General features: G+C 40.5%; 1 protein-coding gene across 3 annotated transcripts; it reads left to right on the forward strand.

Moving 5' to 3' along the window:
* The first annotated feature begins 5,416 nt into the window (after nt 1-5,416).
* On the forward strand, nt 5,417-26,217 carry pik3r1 (phosphoinositide-3-kinase, regulatory subunit 1 (alpha)). Of its 3 annotated transcripts, XM_031727259.2 has the most exons (15): nt 5,417-5,682; nt 6,725-7,359; nt 15,752-15,844; nt 15,934-16,008; nt 16,224-16,355; nt 17,049-17,250; nt 17,569-17,651; nt 22,034-22,235; nt 22,331-22,511; nt 22,615-22,740; nt 22,834-22,976; nt 23,070-23,246; nt 23,361-23,435; nt 23,532-23,702; nt 23,856-26,217. In XM_031727259.2, exons 2-15 carry the CDS (start codon nt 7,020-7,022, stop codon nt 24,043-24,045), a joined length of 2,190 nt encoding a protein of 729 aa, XP_031583119.1. In that variant the 5' UTR covers nt 5,417-5,682; nt 6,725-7,019; the 3' UTR covers nt 24,046-26,217. The 3 variants fall into 3 exon arrangements, with proteins under 3 accessions (XP_031583119.1, XP_031583120.1, XP_031583122.1); XM_031727260.2 differs by lacking the exons at nt 5,417-5,682; nt 6,725-7,359; nt 15,752-15,844; ... (2 more) ...; nt 17,049-17,250; nt 17,569-17,651 and adding an exon at nt 19,328-19,751; XM_031727262.2 differs by lacking the exons at nt 5,417-5,682; nt 6,725-7,359; nt 15,752-15,844; ... (2 more) ...; nt 17,049-17,250; nt 17,569-17,651 and adding an exon at nt 20,623-20,884.
* Nucleotides 26,218-26,980: the final 763 nt, after the last annotated feature.

The following is a 26,980-nucleotide window of genomic DNA, read 5'->3' on the forward strand; positions in this document are numbered from 1 at the left end:
CTGTGTCACTGATTTCCCAGAAGTCTCCACAAAAGCTTGCCAACATCATCCATTAATCACCTTGCCATGCTTTATTCCAAGACATCTTGTTAATGCAAGGAAGAAGTTAGAGCATTTTTGGAACAGAGTCCGCTGACATTTGATCCACCGGCAGCATAAAAACCTCCATTTGAAATCATGCAACTTCTTTTTTTTTAAATAAAAAAAAGTTTCCAAATTATAGGAACTACTCCTTTAAAATTTGCACATTTTAAAACACACACACACAAGCACACACACACATACACAGCTGGCGTTTTTTGACCTTTAGAATCTTTTAAATGCATTTAGGAGCTTCTTAGTCAGTATTTAACTTTGTCACTGTCACATCGTGTGTTACATGAGCTCACATGCTCCGTCCCGAGTGCACAATTAGTTTAACCTTTAACAGCACAGAAATGTAGCTGACACAAACATGTGCTACGTGCAAACTGCGCAAACTCTACGCTGATCTATTGTGTTTGAATTTTTATCAGAATATTTTTTTCAATTTACACATAGTGCATTTTTTCAATCTGTCCTTCACTAATGTTTAGCATCATTAATATACAGTATACTTGTAGCGCATGTATCTTAATGTCTGCATGTAAACAAAAGCAATAATGAAGTTTATTGTTGTAAGACAGTACCACACGATTAGTGCAGTAAACTTAAGATCTACAAAAAATAGAATAAAATGGACTCCTCGTTGCAAAAGTCTGGGTTCATTCAAGTTACTTGAAAAGTAAAATCAATAACAGATTAGCATTAGCTAATAGTTCTAGCTATTGTATTGCTAATTCCAGATACTTAAATAGTATAATTAACAATACTAGAGCTACAGTTGTTTTGTAGTACAGTCTGTAGATATAGACAGTATAAAAGATGGGCGTAGCTTCGGGGTCTAAAAAGTGAAGCTAAAACAGAAGCGGCCTAAACCTGCAACCTTTTAGAAGCCATCAGGGTGCAAAAAGGCTTCCACTCTCAAATGGATTTTTATACTTCCTGTGTCTGTGAGTAGGTTCCGCTTTGGTCCCAGTGACGTAGATTTCATCATCTGACAGTAGGTATGAGGGTCCGTGCCTGGCTTTTTTTGTGTGTGACCGAGTTGACTTATCAGCAAAGACTTTACATTACAGTGAAGCAAATATGCATGAAGGCAGCTGACTTCAACCAGACTGAAAAGAAGTATAACAGGAATCACTACTCGGTTGTCAGGTTTCCAGCTCTCCATGTCCGTGTCTGCAACTGAATATAATCGAGGCTTTGTACAAGACTACTTTTTATTTATTTATTTTTAGAAGGAACATGACCGTATTTGGCCGGGAGGATAAAGGTGTGGCGTTAACAGCTAATGCTAGCACTAGCTTGCTCACGAGGTGCCTTTGTAATAAATTCAGTGTGATATTAAAGTGTACGTGAAAAACGTTAAAAACTAAATGCATAAACTGGAGTTCCTACACAGCAATCTGTTATATGTGTCTTTGCAGGCAGCCAAATGCTGGACAACATGAAATGGTAGTGTAACTCAAAGTCGCCATGCTTCTAACTATGCAAGTCTTAATACAGTTTAAATTAATTGGTTATATAATAATTCATCCATGCACAATTTGAAGAGGATATTACTACAAATACCAAAATTGGGCTGTATACACACTTAGACTATTTCTCCTATAAAGTTAAGTACTTAGTATCCTTTGAGTACTGACTTCCTTTTAGAGCCTTCCTTGAATGCTGTTTGGTACTTCTACTTCAACCAACACTCGTATTAGTTTAACTTCAACTTTTTGGATATACAATAGATTCTTGTTTTTTAATGAGGTAACAAAAAATCAATAAATTGCTTTCCTCATTTATGCTAACCTCAGTTGCCTATCTCTGATCCACAAAGAGAGCTAGTGCATCTGCATGTTCTGTAAGAACTTCTCAGGCCATAAAGCACTTCAAGTGTGGCTAATATTGAAAATGAATGATTTACAGTGTAGTCGGGAGAAGGTCACTGCCTGCCACATCTTATGAGTTGATGGTTGAGTAGAGAGAAGTGTTCTTTCATGCCAGAGGAATGCTGTTCCTGACAAGTACACAGGCAGGACTGTGCTTTTGTTGAAGAATCTGCAGAGGATTCCTAGAACTGCAGGATATGGACTTAGCAGCAGAAAACCATCAACTCGTGAGTGACCAAATCCTTATAGTGTGAATTAGACTATGTCAGGAGGGTTGGGGAAAACTTCCGAGTAGCAGAGGGGAATGTATAGGATCTGGAATCATTTTAAACTGTAATATAAAGAATGAGAAAATGACCACTTTGATGATCTGTTTGATAAGCAACTGATATGAAATCCCATCTGGATTAAGCATGCAACCATTCATGATTAAAATCTAGATAAAGTGTCTAATCAATATATTAATTACATGTTGATGAAAAATGTTTTAATCATCATGCATATGTCATGCCACTGGGTTTAGATGGGAATGTTACATTCATGTTTTCTCTTACATCCTGAAAAAAATCATAAAAATCAGATCCAAATCATAAAGAAGAAGTATCTCCCTCCCTTTTTTTCTAGAAGGGTGATGCATTTCACAAGTTGATCTTATGTTAGTGAGCTTTATGGGATTATCCATGTGAAAATTCTCAGCTTGCTCACAAAAGTAAAAGCAAAACTGAGTAGGGAGCACAGAATGAAAGAAAAAGCTTAAAGCTGAAGTGGTGCACACAGTGGTGTGTGTTGATAAAACTGCATAGACTCATGGTTTATGGGCCCCAGTGCAAGCAGAGGCGACTGTTTAAAAAGAAGGTGTGCTGTTGAAGCATGAAATAATCCCCTCTGCTATGTACCTGGAGCTTTCTTCTTTGTTTTGCAGAGAACAGAGGCATCGCTGACATAAACTTCAGACTTTTCATTTATCCAAGTTGACCCCAATTAAAATATTTTCTGCAATACGAGGTTGCTGGCTGATTTGAGACTGTTGTGCAGCAGCTGGTGGTCTGACGGCTTTTCTGACTATAAAAACCTTTTAAAGTGGACATTTTCCTCCATAAAAACTATCCTGTTAAACCTGAGTGAACTAGGAACTTCCTGAAGTAGCTTATGAATGGAAATTGAAAATTATGACTTCCTTTAAGTATGAAATTAGATAATCTTCACTACAATGGGAAGTTCCAATTAGTAGCTAATTAGTTTAACATTAAGAGTAAACAAACACACAAAAATACCTAGGTTTCCTTCCCCCCTTTAAATTTTTACGCTAAGCTAAGCGGGGGTTAGAAGGGGGTTATGAGAAGCATGATGTGTAACTGAAGCTTTAGTAGAATTTCTAGATATTGTAATTTATATTTATATATTGCAAATTGACTGCTTGGACCTTGAGTACAAAATGAGAGTTATATGGCATATAAAGCTTCAGAGCAAAGTTTCTCTCATATATTTTTAACTGTTCAAAGGAAACAATATAAATGCAAAATATTCAAAGCAGAACCGATCAAGTTCACAATAATTACCTAGTATTCAGTATCCATTTAAAGAGCAGGTTGTCATAAATAATACATAGGGTTTGTATTCCGAGCTTCTGAGCTTTGCATAAAGTGAAAACAGTCCCTAAAAAGTGGCAAAGATCAACAGTGGGTCAAACTAGATGCAAATGATGATGGTGATGATAAGCTGTTCTGGAAAAAGATAAGCTTTTGTTTTATGCTGGTTGTAACAAATGGCTGCCATTCCCTGGTCCTGAGCTTCTTCCTGTTTAAAGAGAATTTTTCTTTCCCACTGTCACCAAGTGTTTGCTCACAGGGGGGTCGTCTGATTGTTGGGGTTTTCTCTATATTATTGTTAGGTCTTTACCTTAAAATATGAAGCCATTTAAGGTAAATGTTGTTGCAATTTGATGTTGTACAAATAAAACTAAACTGAATTAAAAGTTGAACTGAAAAAAATGAAATATCAGCAGTTTGTAATGACAGGCAAGTATTCCCTGTGAAAAAGGAAACACGAAGTTTAAAGGCTTAAATTCTAACTATGTCTTTGCTAACACATGGTTGCTAAATTTACACTTCCACTTGCTTTTTGTGGCAGTGAAGAACATATAATGAATAACTACTCATTCGGAGCAAACACCACTTGGCATGTTTGTGTAATATTCTGCTGCGTAAACAAGCCAATAACCATAAGGCATTTATGGGAAGCATGAAATCCACATTTGCATGGTTTACTCTTAATTTTTCTTTTAAGAAAATATCAACAAGTTCCAGTCCAGCAAATGTGCTATAGCAGAGGTGTAGTTTGGTTATCTGCAGGGGGAGCAGATGGGTCACCAGAGCCTGACTATTTAATCAGGGGATGAGGTGTGGTGCTGGCACAGTGAGGGATTATATGGTCTGGTGGTTCAAATATTCATTTCTGTCATCTGCAGCAGAAATATAAAACCCATCTTTAATATTCAGTGGACACAGGTTAGTTACTTTCGCATTTAAAAGGAAGAAAGCTACATTTCCTGTTAGTGTTGTAATAGTGGACTGAAATGCTTTACTTTTAAAGCTTATTTTTGCATGTTAATATGACTCAAGGAAAGATGTCAAAGAGATGTCAATCAGCAGCTTGAAGTTCCGAGTTACTGTTAGTTTCAACACCATCAACTCCTGATTTCTACATTCCTTCCTCTTTTCTGAGTGGTCATGGCCCCTGATGTCTGTGTGACAGTGGAAACACTTACAGGCACCTAGCCGTGCACAAAGCTGCTTACAGTCTCTTTTTAGCGCAATCGGGACAGTAGGGTTTATGGTTGAAAAGGGATTTCTTTCCCTGCCATAATTAGGCCACCCACATTCACAGTCATGTGTTTCTGATGGTGACTGTGAGGTTATGGGACCTTCCATTCTGAGAAGATATCATGATTTATAGAAACAAAAAAGTGAAACCATGGTGACGAAACACCAAGTGCTCTCTAAGCTGTTTCTTTACAACTCTTGTTTTTCTAATCTTGTTTTAAGCAACGCATGATACCACATACCAAATTATATCTTTCAGTGGATTTCAGTTTCCAGGTTCAAAATGTGGATTAAAAATAAACCAATGAAGAATATAGCCAGGCCAATATATATTTGCTCTTTTATGCTTTAGTTTCACACTGTTTTAGTGTGCATGATTTAAAATCATACAGCTCTGGAGATAATGTGTTAGATGTTTAATTTCACCAGCCAACAGAACATAGGTAACGGCAGGACTGCGTGCAAAAGTTATGTAATTTCCACAGGTGTTTCAAGTTGCAAGAGTACATGGAGAGGGGAGTGCGCACCACAACAGGACTACGATTGGTTAGATTATGAGGCGTTTTTGATTGACAGAAACATGGACCAATGAGATGCCGCTCTGTGCTTGCCCCCCCTTGTTGGCCGTAGAGGCGACGTTCAAGGGAACATTTGTTCTGGATGGCGAAGCTGTACCGTCACGTCGGCAGGGTGTAGGTCGTAACATTTTGTTCTTCTCATTAAATCGGATTTAAAGTCGAGCCGAGGGTTTTTCTTTTTCAACCGTGCGCGTAAGAGAACCACCAACGGCTGCAATTAAATCTTCGCACACCGCAAATCTGAAGCTTAATAACGAATTGGAAGTGTTTTAGTGTGGAAGAAAGAGGGCTCGTTGCATTCGTCTGCGGATCCGTGTACGAGTAAGTTATTGCTCTCCAGTATCTTTAATCTCGCTACAAAGAATTTATTTCTTATGAAGTTAGAATTAAAGCGTGTTCTTGTTAAGTACTTACATTTTGTTAAGTTATTTAAAACTACTTAAAGCTACTCATCATCATCCTCGATTTAATATGCACTCCATTTTTCATTCAAGTTTTTTTCTTTTTTCTCCCAATTCCCTGTTCTGTTAACTTTTTCGTTATAACTCCAACTTTGCTAATAGCTTAAGCTATCTGATTCTTGTTTTACATAGAGACGTTTAGTAAACCCTTATCCTATTTTCCCCTAGCTGATATCTAATTAAGTGGTGGTTTAGTTTAGCAGCAGGGTGATGTTGGCTAGCTAACTTAGCCGACTACTCCCCCGACATTTTTGCAGCGGCTGTAAAGTTGCACCGCAGGGCTGTAAAGCCGCCAGCAGAATAAACTGGACCCATGCATGTTTTTTTAAACACACAAATTCGCTGCCAGTGCGTTATAAAACTCTAAACATATTAATAAGGTTGATATTTATTTATGTAACAGTGTCGGCGCTAGGAATAAAGCTGTCAAATATAATGCTAACGTTAGCCCACTATATGTTGGCAGGGCAGCAGAGAAGTCGATCTCAGTGTGCCAGAAACTGTAAATGTTCCAATAAAAGTACACTGTCATCAATATGGAGTCTGCTCTTCAGTAAATTATTTACTTTTTAATACTTTTTTTGTTGGCAGCTGATTTAAAATATAAAAATAAAAATACTCAGTGGGTCAGTGATGACACACATTAGAACTGTTGCAGACATGATTTGGAAGCCATGTGGCAAAGTAGGGCCACAAATGAATTATGGAGTATCATTGTAAAAGTGTGCATTTTAAATGCATTTACTGTATACTGTGGGCCTACTGTGAGAACTTGAAGAATTCTATAGTATTTATATTGTAAAAAACTTGGCATAACCCATTTCGTTCACATTGGGCGTTGTAAGGAGCCCATCATTGTCTTGTGCTGCCTGTTGTAAATGCTCTCTCCTCTCATCTTACAGGTCTGGGCAGCATTATCAAGATCACAGCTGCAGGCCATTTACTGATGGGTACATACTGCGAGGCAACACACCAAGAGAGCTGCAAATTATTTGCGAGAGACGGGAACTGTGAAAGAATGAAGACAAGCTAGAGACTGTTTTCACTGTAAAATCATAAATTGTAGCTTTGTTGGAAGAACAGCCATTTCAACCAGCAAATGAGTAGCTGGACTAAAGTTACTCAGAAAAAAACCCCTTGAAAAATAACAAGACTGGTTCAGACTCATCTTTACAAGTGAACATTAAACACACAAACATGAGTGCTGAAGGGTATCAGTACAGAGCACTTTATGATTATAAAAAAGAGAGGGAGGAGGACATTGATCTGCATGTTGGGGATATATTGTTGGTAAGCAAAGGAGAGCTGGTGGCTCTTGGGGTCACCGATGGCCTGGAACAGCGGCCGGATGAGATTGGCTGGTTGCCAGGCTTTAACGAGACCACTCAGGAAAAAGGGGACTTTCCTGGGACCTATGTAGAGTACATTGGGAAGAAATGGATCTCTCCCCCTACACCCAAGCCAAGACCCCTGAGACCCTTACCTGTAGCGCCAGCCTCTTCCTTCAAGTCAGAGATGGACTCGGACTCAGAACAAGGTGAGTTTAAACAAGAACTGTTAAACCATGTTTATTGGTATCAAATTCATGGGTGTTCTCCTTTATCTCAAAGTTCTGAGGTTTTTTTTTTTCTGGATTAGTACAAGGCAGCGTGATCTCGGTACAAAAAAGGGACACATGCATGAGCTATCTGTATAACCTGCTAGTTTAAGCTACAACAGTTTTCATAATCTATATCTTGACATTATTATTCATTGTGACAATTTGAATGTATTAAAAATCTTAGGGGTGTAAACTGATGTTAGCAATATGCCCCCCCCCTCCCAGTGTTATCTATCGCTTTGGTGCATTCTTTGGTAGTCCACTGAAACAGACAACTAGTCAAGTGTTAAAGCAAAACTTAGCAAGTCAGAGTTCTGAATCTGTTATCAGCAGGATGCTGATCTTGCAAAACAGGGTTTTGTTTAACAACTCTGCCTGGTGCGGTACAGCTGCACTGAATGTGAACCATGCTCAGTCCCAGAGGACACAGGCTCTGGTGTTTATGCTGGATATAGTACACCAGGGCATTTTCTGCAAGCCATATGTTACCAGCCGAGCTCATCCGTTTTTGTCCTCAAACTGCATCTTAAGGGAATACAATTCTCCTACCAGTGTGGAGAAGCTTGTATAGCTCAATGTATACACTGGTAGCAGGGGGGCATTCATGCTAGCTCAAGCAAAACTGATCAATTGTATCATCATTTAAACTATAATTCACTTTTTTTTTTAGCAACTGAACCAATCCTTTTCTGATCTTTTTTTTAAACACCTTGTTTAATCTGTAAAAATATCAATCACGTATTACTAACATCACAGAATATCTAAGTTATGGCTGAAATATTTTGGTGGGGGGGGGTCTCTATATGTTCTTTTTTTTTTTTTTTTTTTTTTTTTTTTTTTTTTTTTTTTTTTTGTGGGTTAAAATTTTTTATTTCAAGATGTTTGCAGTTCAAAATGACCCTTTGAAATGTGAGTCAGTGTTACAGCTCAGACCACAACTATGAACTGCAGTGAAAACTCGTCTTTTTAAAGACTCTGTGGCTTGTGTTAATGTGCACTTGAAGCTTTTTGCTCACCTAAAGAGCAGCTGTAGTCGCCAGGTTTCTAGTTTTTAGGCCATTTGTGGTACTATTGTGAAATTCTTTGCTGTGGTCTACAGTGCGAATGAGGAGCTGTTTTTTTTTTTTTTTTTTTGTTTGTTTTTTTTTTTTTTTTTGTTTGTTTCTTTTGTTTTAGTTTTGTTTTGTTAAAAAAAGGGGCATATGTTGAATGGATGTGTCGTGGTTGAGTGGCAGCACTGCCAAGTGTGAATGTAGCACTGAGAGAAGAAAAGTTGCTGTGTCCTAGGTGGTGGTGGTGGTGGTGTGAGCTGGGCCAGGGGGGAAGGGAGAAAGGGCCCAGAGTTGTGGGTAAAAGGGGAAGAGAGTCCCTGTGCTAGTTTCAGGATGGGTGCATGAGGATCAGTGCTGAAGTGGAGCTGGGGGCTTGGCAGAGAGGCTGCAGCTGGGATTGGGGTAGGTGGCGGGCTTTGGGAGGAGCTTGGGATCTGCAGGCTCAAGGGGGCTTTGAAGAGGGTCTTGTGCTCGGAGTGTTTGTGATTTATTGCCCACCACCAAGGGATCCTGCTCCCTTCCTCCTACTCCAGATTTTTTTTCTCCTTCCTCCTCCTTTTTTCTTTTTCTTTTTTTGTTAATGTTTTGATAGCTCCTACCATCAGCTCTGGTCCCAGGAAAAGGGTGGAGAATGGAGGGCTTGGAAAGGGGCCTCTCCTCCCTTAGCCACAGGGGGGGTTTACATGAGTGCAGCAGATGTGGAGAGGGAAAGAGAGAGACTAAAGGGCTGGGCTGGGAAACTATTAGTCCTCATTCCAGGGTTCAGCCTTTCTTTTTCTTTTTTTTTTCTTTTTTTTTTAAAATAAACATTAAAGTGTTGCTCCTTTTACTAGGCCTCTCAGTTAACTGAATAGACATGTGTAGCGCTGCCAAGCAGAAGGAACTTGGAAAGCGAATAACCAGCTCAGAGCTCCATTTGCTTATTTGATTTAATTAAAAAAATCCACAGTTGGTTCCCAAACTGAAATTCTCCAAGTTTAAGAACTTCTCACACCTTTCACGTCTAGTATGTTGCTTTTAATAGTGAAAAAGAAGTAATTGAGGTGGAATTTGGAATAAACTAACTGAATCGGAGTAGTATTAAAAGACAAAATACAAGCACCTACTTTTAGTCTGTAGCCAATTGTGTAATTCCTGATGCCCAACAAGCACGTTGCATGTTAAAATTGTTTAGACAGCGACTATGTTATGGCCTAATATTAACCTTGGTATTTTCAGTTCAGTGTTTTCAGTGTGTAATTACTTTATTTTTCTCCTCCCAGCTGTTGGCCAGCATGAGCATTTTTTTTCCCTCTTTTCCCAAAATGTTATAAGTATGAATAACTGGTTGTTGCTCTGCACGCTATCACTAGGTACAGCCTACATGCTCAGTCTTGTTTAAGGAAATATTTGATGCCATCCGGCTGTGTTCCCCTGCTTGTCTGAGCCTTATCAGTATGTTTGAAGTTTTCATGTGCACAACATTATGGTACGTGGTATTTATCAAAAAAAAGCAGTGAGATGTTATATAGCTTTCTGCTAAATATGCGTCCTGGTGTGTATGTAGACTTTTTTTTGGTTACCAAAAAATGAAATGTGGATTTTATAACTAGTAATGGATGTACTTAATGGAGCATCTGTGCTGGCTACTGGAAGGCTGAGTGCAGCCTGTACAGAGGAGACGTTTCAGCGAGAGCACTCTGCATAGCTGGAGTTTGAGATAATGCAGCTCTCCTTCTCGGGGCCTCTTTAGCACTCAGGCTGACATCTGCTAGATTGAGTACGCTTTCTGTTGGTAGTGTCATTTTTTTCGCTCTTTTTTTTCCCCTGCTAAGAGTTCACTTTTCTCTTAAATTATACATGTAATGACTTTGGCGTAAGTTTCAAATTGGTGTACTTTTTTTTTGTTCGTCCAGAGAACAGTCACAGTTCGTTAAATCCATCCAAGTCAGCAGCAGAATAAGCACAGCAGAAGTTTATCGTGTGATAGTTTGCTCTGATGTAGTGTTCCTCTGTGGGACTAAAGGCAGCTGGGGCCAGGAATTTGGTGGTCGGGGGTACGTACAGACTGCATAGTGGACTGATTTGTACCTTTGTGATGAATCTGTATTGTGCTAAGTGCTGATTGCTGTAACTCGACGCACAATACAGCTATACAACAAATGGATGCATGCTGAATAGCACCCTAGCGATTGCTCTGTGCTGTCATTGTTAACAGTGCACAAGCTGTTGGCAAAAGGAAATATATTTGACTTTTGTACTAGGTGGAATATTAGCATGTATAGAAGCTGTTGAGAGGAGGAGGAAAAAAAAAAAAGCTTTAGTCAGAGGTGAGAAGCGTGTCAGTGACAAATCCAGTGCCTGTGAATCTCAGACTCAAGCTGGATTTAAATATATTATCACTTGTCATAGTTTCCAGAATGGGGAGGGGAGCCTTGTCACATGCAGTGTGTATAAAGCAGCCCACGTGACAAAGGAAATTTGCATTCATATCATTAAATTGCAGATGTAATAAAATTTAGTGTTGACTGTCCTTAAAGAAGGGGGTAGGGAGAAAGAAGGGAGGCATCCCAATTCAAGCCCAAGATGACAAAGTTGTTTTTCCCCTCACATTTTTCGTTTTTTCATTTGTCATCCGTTTACTATTGAGCGGTCCCTTCACTTTTCATTTTAAAATTTAGTCCGTATTAACCAGCTACCTTTTCCCATCTAGTGTTCATCAAGTTTTTTTTTTTTTTTTCTTTTCTTTGAGCCTCCTTTGTATTGTAAACTGATATATGATGTAGAGACAAATAACGAGTAGTTTCAATAACTGATTGCATTGAATTTTTCCTCTGGCCGGTTAAAAATTTAAAATTAAGAGGAACTTTAAGCGTTGCTTAACTGTTAAACTGCTTTAAATAACAGTCACCGTGACGAGCCTTGTATAGTGGGGGGAGGAACGATGACCTGTCCTTAATCTGTATGGATGTGCCAGACATGACATTTATTTTTTTCCCCTTCTGTCTGCCTCAGAGAATGTCAGACTGAGGTTATAGACACCACAGTTAAGGGGACAACCCTACTGCTGCTCAGTATATGACGGGGAAAAAGACTAGGACTCAAAAAATAACAGATCCATTTTTTATTTTTATTTTTTGTGTGTGTGTGTTTAAGCAAGTGAGACTTGTGTGCATCAAAGTGTGCATAACTGTTTTATTGCATGAGGCTGTTCAGAGGCTGAGGTCTGCATTGGCAAATCTTCTTTACTGGAGTCGGCGCATGTCTGCTAGCAGGATTAAGAAATGCAGCAAGCAAATAAGGCAGGGAGGAGCAGACAGACAGACTCGGTGTAATTAAACAAAGGTGAGATTGGAGAGAAACACAGTGTCATCAGTGCCAGAAAAGTTGTGTGTGGTGTGCGTGCATCTCTTGTGCCCCGGAGATGTGGCATTGCGTGAAGGAGTGGACACAATAAATCATCACCTCCATTCAGTTATATCTGTCCTGGAAGTTTGTTTGCATTGTTTTGCATCAAAAGTCCTGGTCACTTCTGTTAGGGCAAGAATCGCTATATGCGTTTTCCCTCTTGTGCCTCTTAATGTGTCATCAGAAAGAGCCTTTACAGTCCCATATCTCAAAACCATTGCGGTTAAGCAGCCATGATGATATGCCCCACTTCCGTACTATTAGAGGTGCAAGACTAAGATGACCTCTTCTTGGAAATGCTCAAGCCCAACTCTGTGAAGTTCTTGAATAACTCATTTGCCAACCAACAAAAATAATTTGATTATGATTGTTATGGTCCCTGGTGACATCATTTCGCTTTTGCATCAGAATAAACAAAAAGAAAAAGTTTTAGTCCTGTTTTGATTTGACCTTTTTGATAACTTAAATATATTCTCAAATTAAATGATATACTGTAGCTGTGGTTTTAATAAATCCGTGCACTATTACAAGCTAGTTCACATTAAAAGTGGCTAATCTTTGAATGAAGACACTGTTAAATCATCCATTTTTACTATATAATTTAAAGTGAGGCAGTATTGTGCTCAAGCCATTTAGCTTATCAGATTTGGAGTTGATTTATTTTAATTTGATGTAAGAGGCTTCATTGGTTCTTAAATTTGATCTCGCATTAGGAAACTGGCTGCTTGCATTACTTTTGTGATTCACCGATGCTCTGTGCTTCATAGGGTTAATTGCCAAGCTGTGGCAACAGTCTCCTCATTGGCTGTTACTTTGCTTTTGCACTTCATCTTCCAGCCTGCAGGAGGAGACATTGCCTGCCCTTTTTCCTAATTCAGCTCAGGGCTTCACTATTCAGCACAATCATGCTCAGACATGTTAGTGCTGCCCATGCCAACAGAAAATCCAGAGAATTTGGCATTGCAAGGGTTTTAGTAATACTATAAACTAGCTGCACCTAGTCTTACTAAATGCTACTGTAGAGACAAACAACTGACGTTTTTTGTACATTTTGCACAATTTTTACTTTAAAATGTTATGTGGTGATCTATCTGTGGGTCTTTACCAATGTGCCTTGGCTAGACCTTTTTCCAGACGAGAAGAAATGTATATGCTAAAAATGTTGGTTGCCTGAGCAGGCCTTCTAAACTTATCCAAAGTGAGCGCTATCTTTAGTGCACCGGTGGTGCCCCAGCTCTGTTCTGCCCACAGTCCTTTCGGCTCAGACGTGCCGTTTGAACCGGACAGATTGTTCCCCACACCACAGCAGCACCAGTGGCAGCTGCATCGACTTCCTCAACCTGCGGTTGTCTAACTGACTACTGACGGGCTGAGGCCTTGGGGGATATCATGAGGTCTGCCAAACATGCAGACTTGTAGAGGCACATCCAAGGGGCCTCTGTCTCCATACCCTAGTTACCACAGAAACCAGCTTCTATTCAAGTCTTGGAGAGAGTCTGAGGAAGTGTAGCCTGTCAGCTGTTCTAAATGGAGCAAAACAATGCCAGCGCATTGTGTTAATAGTGCAGTAATGCTACTGTAAAACATAGAGGGCTATGTTTGTTTAATAGAATTAAAATTACCTTTCTACAGAGAGGTGGAGATTCAGTTTGCATAAGCTACAGTAAGGAGTTTTGCAGAACCTGCATTCATCTTGTGTGCCATTATCACAGTTAGGTATACCTATGTGCAGTAGAAAAGAAATGGATAACTTTTACTGTAGCCAAATTAGTCATTAATAATTTTTACAAAGTTTTTCTAGAATTCATTTGCCTTTATTTTTTTTTTTTTTTTCTCCTCCTTTTCCTCTCCCCTTTATGTTTCTGTGGTTTGGCCTGTATGGGCATGTTGAGCATTGATCTCATGCCAAGGCATCTCAGAAATCATCACTGATACCTTGTAGCGTTTCTGCCATATTTCTTTGGCTACTTGATACAATTCCATTGGTGCCGAAACTATCACATTGTCGACAGTACCAAGAAGCAACTCTATCTCCTGCCTGACCCGTGTCCCTCAGAGGCTGACTGTGGTAGGAATAAATAGGCTGGAGGATCACTTGGAAGATTCTCCTTGTTTTTTGGTTTGTCTCCAAGGTGTACAGAAGTACAAGCAGCTGTTTGTATTAATCATTTTTAAGTGTTTTGTGTTTTTTAGTCTAAGTAAACGTGTGAAAATTTGCTTGTTCCTTACATATATTTGTGATTTATTGTTTAAAGATTCCAGGCATCGTGCTGTCGTGTGCTTTTTGAACATTGTGACAGCGGGTGGGTCGGTGGTCTAAATTTAACTTCAGGTTGTGAATTTGGTTTCTCAGAAAACCTTTTGGCTGTAGAAGGAAGATCGTGTTGGATATCTTGTCTGGGAGAAAGATTACACTTCCAAGGTGTGTGATGGCTGCACTGCATGTCTCGATCTCTATTTCAGGAAACTTTGCAAAGTCTGAGATGGAACACCAACTTCTGAGAAACCTTCCTCCCCCCTCCATTCCCTTTCAGTTTGTATTTCCAATAACATCTTCCAGATGACCAGTTGTCCAAAGTGGATTTCTGTGTTCTCTCTGGTTTGAAAGAATTTACTAATACATGTACTTGACACACAACAAGGCAGCCTGGGTCCTGCCCTAGCCAGAGAATGTGGTTCAGAATTTATTATTTAACTGACTGAACCCTCTTTCATGCAAAAGGGTAGCTTTTCAATAACCCCTATGCGTCTGTGTATTAGCCACACCAGTACTTGGCCTTTAATGCCTGATTCAAAAAAGTAATCACTTTTAGGTGGAAAGAAAGAAAAATAATGTTAAGAGAAAGGGTCCCATTCATAGTTTTGCAGCATTTTGAAACGGCAGACCTGATGTTGAACAGTTGAGCCTTTCAGGAAAAAGCCTTTTCAAAATATGCCTTGGCGAAGATTTTATTTAGATTTGCCAACTCCCCTCCTGCTTTCATGTCCACACCTGGGTGCAAAGTTCTGAAGGAAAAATAAGTTAAAAAAAAAAAGTAGTCAGACCTGGCTTACCTCATATCACAGGATATTTGCTTAGTTCCTTGGTCTGCCAAACCTTAACTTCAGTGCTCAGCACCTCCTGTTGAAACAGCCTTTTATAAATACTCACATTTTACTTTTGAAACCACTTCATTGGTCTTGTACCTGCTTCCTTTGAAGTTCCGAGGAGTCAAGAATCTAATCAGTCTTTGCTGGTTCAGATGAATGGCAGCCCCTTACCATTTAAGGTCACATGAACAGTCATCACAGGATTAACTGTATTTAACTGACTGGCCAGTTGATATCTTTATTCGGTTACGCAAACTATAGATAGATACTTTACTGATCTCACAAAGGGAATTCTTTGTGGTACAGTAGCATAAGAGTAAAAAATAGAACAATCTCCAAAAGGTGTAACTAAATTCTGCCGTGGGGGACTCAGTTTTGAAAGTAAAACCAGCCATTGTCAGCACGCACCTCGAAGAAATGAGCTTAGTGAAATCCCCTTAAAGCCGTGTCTGTTTTGCAAACAGCCAACAGCATAGGGCAACCGATTGTCTTGGTCGTGATTGTTGTTGTTTGATTTGGAAAACATAGGTTGGATGTAGAAACGTTTTCTCTTCTTGCTTTGCTGGCTTTTGTGGTTTGGGAAGGGCAGCGGTGCTAAAATGTAATTATTCAACTGTTATTAGCAAATTGTGTGGTGCCAGCATATTTATTGGACTGAGTAATTTGGTTCACAGGTATGACGTTGGATTTGTACTAAGCCTTCGTGGGAAGATTTTCACTCTGTTCACACAAACTGAAATTGCTTGTTTTATTTATTTTTTAAATGTTGTTTTTTTTGTTTTTTTTTAAATGATCTTTAGGTTTCTGCTTGCCCGACTTGACGGAGCAGTTTTCCCTTCCAGAGATTGCTCCACCCATTCTGACCAAACTGCTGGAAGCAATTGAGAGGAAAGGTGAGCTTGACTGAATCAATTTCATATTTTTGTTGGCATTTATTTGGCATGTTATGTTGCTACAGTATGTTTCATTAATTATTTTGTAGGTCTGGATAACCCCACATTATATAGAACATTTACTGCTGGTGCTGGACTTGAAGTCAGGCAGTATTTTGATTGTGGTAAGTAGCTCTTTTTATCATCTGTTTTATAAGCCTGTATGAAGAGGAAGTCTGAGTGGAAAAAATGAGTGGGGTGCATAAAAAAAGGTTTCTAAGTATGTGCATAACAGTCTGTTGGCCCAGAAGAGTCTGTGCTATAGTTAAACCTATAAATATACATTTCACTTTACTGAAGTGAGTTTAAGTGTGCGTCTTTGTGCTATTCTGGATTTCAGACCCTCCATCTGCAGACTTGGATCACCTGGAGCTTCCAGTCCTGTGTGACGGTCTGCGTAGGTACTTACAGGATCTTCCCCAACCCATCATCCCCACTGCAATATATGCTCAGATGGTTCACAGTGCTAAAGGTGAGAGCAGAAGGTTCCCTTACAGTATCAATGGTCCTTTGTTGACTGTACAGATTGGCCTAAAGAGAAGTGCTGACGTAATGTACTCGTGCCCTGCTGCCGAACATCATGTACTCATGAACACTAAACCACAAGACCTCATCAGTACCCATTGTGTCTGAGGACTTCTTTTTTCTTTTTCCTTTTTTGTTGTTTGTTTGTTTGTTTGTTTGTATAAAATGAGCTTTTATTTTCTAAAACGTCTATGGGTCCTTTAAAATAAGAAATATAAATCTATGTATTTATTTCTTAGTGGTAATTGTGTATTTTAGCACATTTTCTTAACCTTTGTCTTGCTGTCTGTTGCAAGTAGAGGGGAAAAAAGAAATTCTGTGTTATGCCGCGCTGCATTCTCTTGCTGTCACATGGCCAGAAACAGGATATCTGCGGTTAATAGGAACTAAAACAAGCCTGAAAGTTTATCTCTAGCATCTCTGAGCAGCCAATCACCTGCCAGTGTACCTTATGCTCATTGTCAACCACACAGTGTCTCTGCGGTTTTCAAGTCTTCATTGCACATGACTCCTTTTTCCATTTCTTTACTGTGTAAAGAAAGCTTTCATTTTGTGCTGCTTTTTAACAGCAGAAGACTTTAAAGTAGGACACTTTATCTCCTGTCTTACTGAACCTTTTGGCTATTCTCATCTTCAACAGAGGCGGTGAATCCTGAGGAATGTGCCCTACTACTACGTCGCATTGCCAGCACCCCAGGCCTGCCTCCCCAGTACTGGCTGACTCTCCACTGTCTGCTAAGACATTTTGCTAGAGTGTGCCAAAACGGTTCCAAGAACCTGCTCAGTGCCAGATCGCTGGGCGAGATCTTCAGCCCTGTGTTTTTCAGACAACAGGCCACCAGGTGGGTATCGGGAGTGTAAGGCTTATGCTGCATATTTTGGTTTGTAAAAGATAGGCACTCAGTCAGCAGACAGATAAGCATGCAGGCTTAGTCAAGAAATGGCAAGACACGCACATGCACTGCAGTGTATCACACATTCATGTGTTTTAGCTGTACACGGATGTAGGTTGGAGCTTTTCTGCTTACCAGCTGCGCTGCACAATTAAAGTAGCTAAGCCTGAATTACTATCTGATTGAAAACCGCACACAGCAGCAGTGACTGTCACCTTGGCTCTGAAACAAACTTTGTTCACCTTGCTTTTTTTGTCCCCCTCACAGTTGTGAACCCAGTCTGGATGCTCACATCAAGATCATTGAGATTCTGGTGACCAGTGAGTGGAGTGACAGTCAAGCTGCACCAGGTAATTGACTGCTGCTCAATTTAAAAAAACAAAAACAACAACAACAAAAAAAAATTTCCACCCAGAAATCACAAAACTACTAGGTGCTGTTCCTGCTAGTGCTCAGGGCATGAAGAAAAAAAAAAAGGATTCCGTTAAAAAGGAAAAGTAGATGGAAAGGATGTTGTGCATTGCATTACTGATCTAACTGAAAGCTGTAAGGAATTTGTGCAGGATTTACATTGAAAGGAGAACATAAATGTATGTTCTGCAGTGACTAAGTCTGTGCACAGCACTGACTGAGACCTGAGCTATTAATAGCTTGAAGAGCAGGGTCGAGACTTAGTGCTGCTGCAGTTGTAGGGAACCACAAAGTACCCAGTGATTGGAAGGTTACTAACATTATGATGCTAAAGCAAGTTGATTTTTTTAGCATGTGCTTATTAGTAGAAACAAGTGTTCTAAATTGAAACTTTGTAGAATAGTTTAAATTAGTTCTGCTCAGTTTCTAAAATAGTAAAAGTTTTCTTTCTGAACTAGCATATTTCCATTTTGCAGATGAATGCTTTTTTTAATGCAATGAAATGGTACAATTATGTAAAAGGTTCTCACTGGAATTTAACGACTACAAAGTAGCAACCTGTGTTAGAACAGTATTTCTCTGTGTGGCTTTATTTTTGTCAGCCTCATGAATATGAAAACTGGGGAATATGCACGTGATGTAACATCAGTAAGATTCTGGGTTCTTCTTGGAGCACATTTTATTTTTCGTCTCTCCTCTGGCTTTTGCTGTTACGTAGCATGTGCCTCCAACAGTATAGTATAGATGACAGATTTGTACAAGTCTGATTCTGTTTGTGTTACTGCAGTGGACTGCATACAGACAAAGCTAGTTTGGTGATTTGAGACAGCAGTGCATTGCGTGGCAGTTCTGTTTTTACAGCTCTAGTTGGGAGCGGTGTCATTGGCTGGCCCAGAGGCCCAGCACTGACTGTGGCTGCTTAAACTTTTTATTACCTGTTAGGACTATTTATAACGCTCCTGTGCATGGTCTGCTCTCAGCTGTCAGTGATTTGCACCTGCAGGGAGCTCTTTGGCTGTGGGCTTGATGGATGGCTGAGTGAATGGTCGGGCAGGCTAGAGAGAAACCCTGAAATGCTTTTTGTTGGTTCTGCACATACCCATAAAGACTGTACCCAGTGTAACACATGGCAATGTTTAGTCGGGCCAGACTGGTTTCAGTCACCTGTCTAATGCAAATAGTAGGGGTAAATAACCTAGTTTCTAAACACACATGTACAGAACGTACATGCATTTCTGTGAATGACCTGTATGCGCGTGTGTGTGCGTGCTTTCTCCCAGTTACTGCGTTCCTATTTTAAGTAAGCGACAAAAGGCCCACTTAGATTTGGTTGGCTGGAAAGTCGGCCTGCTCCACAGAGCACTTCTTGTTAACTCAGGGCTGCTTGCAGTTCTAAGGGCCACTTGCCTCCCCCTTCAGTCTTCTCTCTGCGTGGATGTCCACATGTCCTCCCTGTCTCAAAGTGCTCAACTCAGCAAATATTTGAAACTTTGCAAGTTAATCATAAGACTGCCCCCCTCCATTCCCCCCCACCCCCAAGCCTCCGCCTCCGCCTTTACAAACAGAAAGAGGGAGTGACCAAAGAGCATAGAGAGACACACACACCAACGCAGCTGGCACAAGTGGCTGCTTTCAGAACAGGCTGCATCGACACTGGAGCGGCTCCCGCTAATCATTAACTTTCTGACTACACGTGAGCAGGCCTCCGCCTCACAGGGCTCTGAAAGGGAAAGGCAGAGAGACTCAGCCCTTTACCGCACCTTCAGCAGGAACTGAGCAGTCAGTCAGCGAGACAGTCGCATGCTGCACCTGCTTCACGTCGAGCGGATTACCTGGATTTCATTAAGAAGCACACAAAGCCGTGACCTTTTAAGAATTAAAACAGACCACGTCCATGTACTCACTGGTCTAAACTATGAAATGGAGCTTTACAGAAGGACTTGAAACTAACTCTGTTGGATTTACTTTATTGTTTGGGAATAAAAGAGAAGCTACAAAGACGAGAGAATTGATTCCTCGAGACATGCACAACTTGCAACGTAAGTTTGATGTTTCAGGTCTTGTCTTGTAAAGGTGTCAGAAGTGGAACATTGTGTTTTCTGCTGCGTTTTCCTTCAGGCTATAACGAAATGAGCCTCATGCGTAAGATTAAGACACAAATGTCACAGCTTAGAAAAGACAGAACAGGAATAATAGGTTTGTGTTTTAGTAAGACTTCAATCTTCGCTAGCAGCAAAGTTGCCTCGGGCAACTGCTCATGAGTTATGGGCCATACTTAAAGAGTGCGCATGAACCTGCATTAAGATCAGACAAAAGAGGCTCTTGAATATTTAAGTCGTTTATAGCTATGGTGAACAATGGCAAGTTGATGTTAGTCTTTTTAAATCTGCTGTTGTATCTTTAGGATTTTTTTTTTTTTTTTGGTTTTCTATCAAAGTGCTGTGGAACAGGTTTGTTCACTTAGGTCTTACTCAAACATTAAAACCTGTTCTTTTTTTTTTTTTCTCCTTTTTTTTTCTTTTTTAAATACTCATTTGTAGTTGATGTGAACTGTATAACTTAAGCGTCTAAAATTTCCACCAACTGTCCCTCGATTGAACTAAGGACAAAGATTTCTTTTCACTTGAATCTTCTACCTTTACCAAGAACTGGGGCTATTTTAATTTCACTCAGGAAATCAAGGGAGCTATCCCTGTCGTGCTGAGCGTCACGCTGTGGGATTACAGACGTATTTTGGAGCTCTGGGTGCCGCTGACCGGGCCAGGCATTATAATTTAGCTGCGTACGTGCTGCTGCAGCAGAGTAGGCTTTACGAGTGCCAGCAGTAGGACGGACTAAATGTCCGCACGACACTCGCGGGGAGGAGGGGCCGAGCAACCTGCAGGGGAGCAAGTGGACAAGCTGAACAGAGAGCGAGAGGATGACAGAGGAGAAGCATGGAACAGGGAGCAGGTCCTTTCTCTCTCCTCTGCTAACAGAGAGATGCGGCGCGTTTGCTTTCGCAGATGGATGCACACCGGGACGCAGTGCTGGTTGATGCAGAGACGCAATCGTTTCAGTTATCTATTTAGAGTGTTCTAAAAAGGCGACGCTTTTACAATGACCTCATCGCTCACAGGAAATGAAAGATGCAGGAGCGGTTGGTGACAGACCCCCTATGCGATTGGCTGTGGTAAGTGATGTAACACGTTACTGAGCAAGCTGCCCTTAATGGCTTCTGAAGTACGTGTTTAGGTGGCTGTAATAAAGTATTTGTGTGGAGCAGAGGCAAGATCGGATCGGCACAAGTTGTCTGTCTGTGGAGGTGTTTGGCTCTGGTTTTAGAAGGCTGGTTTCTTCACACGAATTAGAAATTTCTAGTAATCTGGAGACAAAGTGTGATCAGGTTGGAAGGCAGGCGGTATGCAGAGAAGCGCTGTGGTTGGATTGGTAGGTTGCATTTGCGCAGAATGGAAACATTTGAAATCTATGTCATGGTTGTAGCTGTGTGCACAGTGCTTGTGGTTTCAGCGTGCAAAGTTCTGCAAGGTCCATTGCAGCAGGAGGGTTGTGAATGCAATGGCAGCGAACAACGGCAGTGCAGATTTGTGGGTTTAAAAATAGCCGACTGCCTTATCTCTGCTACTGGTAGCTTCACGGTGAGCTCCAGTTTTAAGAGTTTAATTGATTTACTGATGGTAGAAGAGAATCTGGTTATCCTGCGTTAAAGCGCAGCCTTTCCTGCTGGTAAAGGCTTAAAGGGTCATTAGGATTTCCCAGTCTGTCCTATTTTACTGTAAAATGTTGTGCAGCCATCTTTTTGTGCTGGTCTCTCTGCATTTTTTTTCTGCATGAAAAAGGCTTCACTGCTGCGTTAGGAGCGGGGAATATTTATAGATGGCTCCATTTCTTGAATGAAATTCATTCTCCCTGACTCACGCTTGAGTTCTCCTCCCACTGCCTCACCAATGCTGCCTCTCTGTTGGACATGGGCAGCCTTTTTTTTTTTTTTTTTTTTTCCCCACAACCCTATTCCATGAATAGGGTTGTGGGAGGATGCACGAGAGCGAGCATGTGTGTGTGCCTACGTGCTATCCAGACGAGGGTTCATTCTTTTGAAATATTAAATAAATTCAAAGAGCAAAGTCTTGTCATTTTTAATTATTTACTTACAAGAAGATCAAGTAAACATTTTAAAGGCAGCGCAAGAGTTCCCCAAATCTGCCTAAAAATTTTCAGATCTCGGGCTCCGAGTCGGCTTTATTTTTACACGAACACTCATAAGTCTAATCGCATTGCAGTTGATTTATTTACGTTCTGTGTTCTCTGCCTTTTCCTGCAGCTCTACCTCCAAAGCCACCCAAGCCCACATCTGTGATTAACAACGGTATGAACAACAACATGGCGCTACAAGATGCTGAATGGTACTGGGGAGACATCTCAAGGGAGGAGGTCAATGAGAAACTGAGGGACACTGCAGATGGTACGTTTTTGGTGCGGGACGCCTCTACAAAAATGCACGGAGACTACACTCTGACTTTGAGGTAAGTGTCTTGTCCTCTGTTTCCTCAAATTGCCTGTTTATCCATTTTTAGTTAGTGACCTGTTGGTTTAACTGCCGCTGCTGTTTCGTCTGCAGGAAAGGAGGAAACAACAAGCTTATCAAGATATTCCATCGAGATGGCAAATATGGCTTCTCTGATCCACTAACCTTCAACTCAGTCGTCGAGCTCATCAACCACTATCGCAACGAGTCCCTGGCTCAGTACAACCCCAAGCTAGACGTCAAGCTGCTGTACCCCGTGTCTAAACACCAGCAGGTGAGGTGGCAGCTCGATGCATCCCAGCAGAATTAAAACATCTGCGTGTTTAAAGCAGTTGAACCTCAACTTTTTCTGTATTTGACTGTGACTCTTTCTTTAGGATCAAGTGGTAAAAGAGGACAACATCGAAGCTGTGGGCAGGAAGCTCTGCGAGTACCACCAGCAATACCAAGAAAAGAACAAAGAGTACGACCGTCTCTATGAAGAGTACACCAGAACATCACAAGTGAGTACCACCCCGCCCACAGTGCAACTAGCATCAAGAGTGTTACTGCAGTGTTTGTAGGTCAAGTGCTTAACGCTGCGCTTCTGCTCGCAGGAAATCCAAATGAAAAGGACGGCGATAGAGGCTTTCAATGAAACTATCAAAATATTTGAGGAGCAATGCCAAACACAAGAGCGCTACAGCAAGGAGTATATTGAGAAATTCAGGAGAGAAGGCAATGAAAAGGAGATTCAGAGGTAAGAACAGACCACACTTTGTTTTGCATTAGCTGATAACAAAATGCTTGCTATGCTCAGAACTCATCCTTTTTTTTTTTCCTCTCCTACCAGGATCATGGGAAATTACGAGAAGTTGAAATCGAGGATTAGTGAAATAGTAGACAGCAAGCGCAGGCTGGAAGAAGACTTGAAGAAACAGGCAGCAGACTACAGGGAGATCGACAAGAGGATGAACAGCATCAAGCCTGACCTCATCCAGCTCCGCAAGACCAGAGACCAGTATCTGATGTAAGTGCAGCGCCTGAACCGCATCCTGGCTGCATCGGAAACTAGTGTTCGCTCTGAGGGAAATCAAAATGGGTCTGTCCTGCTTTCTAATGTCCGTGTCTTTTCTCTTTGTAGGTGGTTGACCCAGAAGGGAGTCAGGCAGAAAAAACTCAACGAGTGGCTGGGAATCAAGAACGAGAACACAGAAGAGTAAGTTAGCGAGTGTCAATCATCCACTCGATGGACAAAAAAAAATGTGGGTTTTTCATGACAACTTACATTTGTTTTTTTTTTTTGTTTTTTTAGTCAATATTCTATGGTCGACGATGATGAAGACCTTCCTCATCATGATGAGCGGACCTGGAAGCTGGGCAACATCAATCGATTACAGGCGGAGGCGATCCTCCAAGGCAAGAGAGACGGAACATTCCTGGTTCGAGACAGCAGCAAAGCGGGGTGCTACGCCTGCAGTGTTGTGTATGTATCTGGCTGCTATGTAGAAAAGAATTGTAGTTTTAGTGTTGAAATATCTACCTGTGGTTACGGCTTCAGCCACCACTGAGTGAACTAGTTTTAAAGTTGATGGAGAGCATCACAGAGCAGGTTGTGACTCCTGTCCTCTCTTTGCAGTGTGGACGGCGAGGTGAAACACTGCGTCATCAACAAGACCCCCACAGGGTACGGCTTCGCTGAACCTTATAACCTGTACAACTCATTAAAAGAACTCGTTCTTCACTACCAGCACACGTCTTTGGTCCAGCACAATGACTCTCTGAATGTGACACTAGCGTACCCTGTGTACGCTCAACAGAGACGATGAGGACCCGGACGTATCCATATTGACAATTAAGGCCCCATGGAAGTTGGAGACATGTTTCGACCACCATGATTAAGGCTCCGATGACCGGACTCGGACTTAAAATTGGAGGAAAAGACAAAAAGCCTGAAACATTTCAGTGACTTTGCCTAAACCATGAGCCTGAGGCGAGTCTGAATGTAGATTTTTCCCTTTTTGCTTTTTGTGGGAGCACAGAATTGAGCGAACACTGCTGAACTCACCCAGCGGAGGACATTTGAGGCCTTCTCCTTATGGTGCTTGTTTTTGTTTTGTTTTTTTCCCCCTCTTCCCAAAAGCTTTACCAGCTGGATTATCAAATCGCAACAGAACTCACCGGCTACAAATTTCGTTTTTCTTTTTTTCCCCTTCTTCCCCTGTTGTGTGTGTCTGTGTGCGTGTGTGTGTGTGTGCGAGAGACTGTCCATGTGACCAAATCTCATAGAATCAGGAAACTGTGTGATATTGGAGGGCTGTGTAACACTTTGCTTGTGTTAACTGTTCAGTAGCAGACCATGGATCAGCTGACAAATGTAGCAAAATGGCACTTTTTAAAAAAACAAAGTTTAATTTTTTTTGAAAAAAAAAAGAAACTCCTATGGACTTTTATTAGAAGAGCAGAGAGGACAAGTATCCACATTCTGCCTTCTCACTGATGAGCATTACAGTGCATACGTAAACTTGATTTGAACTGTGGGCAGGGAGAAACTATGAATGGACTATTCTTTCATGTACATATGTGAAAATGTGCAGTCATGACTCATACCAAAAAGGATCTGTTCCTCTTTAGTTGTATCCTGATCTGCTATGCAAACCTTTCTCCATTTTTATTTCAGAATTGTTTTATTCTGTTGCAAACCCACAATATAAGCTTGTTTTAGTGCTTGAAAAGTATTTTTGTCAAAATGCCAAGATACAGTTTAAAAAAATGCTTATGATTTTTAAAGATGATAGAAACATACTTTATTATAAATTACTTTAACAACTGGTATACAGATGAAAGTTTTGTTTTTTTTGCTTCAAACTAATGTTTTCTTCTCAGGCAGAGCCTTTTGAGTATTTGAGCTGCTTTAGTCACAAGTACTATTTCCGACAGAGCTAAGCCTACATGCAGTTCTTTGTTAAAACGGACAAAGAAAGTCAGGCTGATGGGATTGTACGACCCTTATCTACCATCACAGGAACAACAGTATAGATTTATTTTGTTATAAAATATATTTGTTCCCATATGAGAATATATCAAAGCAGACTGGTGTTTTCAACTGGTGGATATTGCTATTAAAGATCAATATGCATTGTACACTTACTATTTTTTCTGTATCAGAAAATCACTGTGTTTACATGGGTGGATCGGCTCATTTCAGATGGTAACATGAGATTTCAAAACCCCTAAAAGAAGGAAAAAGAGCTGCGTGCTCCATTCCCACACCCTAAATTTAGCTTTTACAAGTCTACGATACAAGTGTGTCAGACCACATAAACTATGACGTGAAAAATCACAAACTGTATTACTCACAATATATTTTGTAACCCTTCAACGTGTCATCACAGCTGTCAGGTGAACCTGTTGAACGTATCTGTAGAAAACTAGTTGTGGAGACATTAACAGAATCTGATTTTGATAGTTTCCCATTTTTTGTTGGCATGACAGGTTACTTTTTATTTCCATCTTGGACACAACTTGTTCTCTTGGGAACAGTCTACATGTACAAACCACAGAGGAAAACTTAGTTTTAATTCACAATTTTCGTTATTTACACACAGACTAGTTTAACACATTTGACCAAATTACTCATTCACAACTTTAAATGTAACACATTTATAGGAATTGTCTTTTTCCTTTTTTCTTCCCCTCCCTTACTCCAAAGCTGTTAACAGGTGTCTCATATTTGACATTTACATCCTCAGCAGCTGCTGGCATGAACATTTTTGATTCCCTTTGTCAATTTTTCTTAAGTTTGTTGACAACATGCACCATTATTTCTTTACCCCATTTCTGGGTAGTATTGTTTTATTGTTGTCCCTTTTATTTGAAGCTCCTCTTTGTTGTTGGCGTCCCAAAAACGATTGGAATGAGATTGCCAGTGTTCCCCAGTTTTGCTTTGAATCTGTATTGGGCTTTGTTAAAAATGAAATAAAACTCTTCTTTTTATGAAACAATGGCTTTGTTTTGACTGGTGAGTAAAATGAGTTTACGTTAGTGGTGTTGCTCTGTTGCTGGCAGAATTGGTCAAACTGACACAGTGTGTAACTGATTCTATTCTCTTAACTAGAGTAACTGTAGCTTAAGAGGGTGGTTGACAACAACAGCACAGCTAAAATTACTGCAATGAACTTGTTGCTCTGAAACACTTGCTTCAAAAACGGGAATTAGTGCTGCAGATTTGGTCAACTGATGTTAAAACAAGATGAAGTCAGTCTGTTATTAAATGTTGGCAATTACATCTACATCTGTCTGTGATAATACAGCAGTTAACTTTAAATTCATGGAAATCACAATTCCTTTGCCATCTCCATACATGGAAATTCCCACTACTAGATCTGAAACGCATTCCTCCACAAATAGTGGTGCAGTTGCTGCAGGAAAGCCATTTAACTGTAAAGGAAAATTCGTATATAATTACTGCTAAAATTAGCATCCAAAACATGCTAAGCTAAACATGAGAATAATGCAATGTCTTAGTTGAACACTCCAAAAGTGACAGCCTACCTTCTTGACCTTGACTTTGATGGAAAATGAGGTCAAGGGAAGGGCTGATCCAAAGGAAAATGAATTCAATGATAATCCTAGCAACATAACAGACATAACTAATGCTAACTATAGCAATCCCTGAACGCACTTTGATACAGTTAATATATCTTTTAATCTCGGTTTAGAGAGGCAATACGTGGACAAGAAGCAGACTTTATTACAGCATCA

This window comes from Oreochromis aureus, linkage group 7, assembly GCF_013358895.1.
Source record: "Oreochromis aureus strain Israel breed Guangdong linkage group 7, ZZ_aureus, whole genome shotgun sequence".
NCBI classification, from domain to species: domain Eukaryota; kingdom Metazoa; phylum Chordata; class Actinopteri; order Cichliformes; family Cichlidae; genus Oreochromis; species Oreochromis aureus.

Excerpts from the sequence above, each read along its gene's own strand:
- pik3r1 (XM_031727259.2), top strand. The coding sequence starts at position 7,020 with ATGAGTGCTGAAGGGTATCAGTACAGAGCACTTTATGATTATAAAAAA. Across the intron at positions 22,512-22,614 it reads CCGTGTCTAAACACCAGCAG|GATCAAGTGGTAAAAGAGGA; the intron begins GTGAGGTGGCAG and ends CTCTTTCTTTAG. Across the intron at positions 23,436-23,531 it reads AAGAACGAGAACACAGAAGA|TCAATATTCTATGGTCGACG; the intron begins GTAAGTTAGCGA and ends TTGTTTTTTTAG.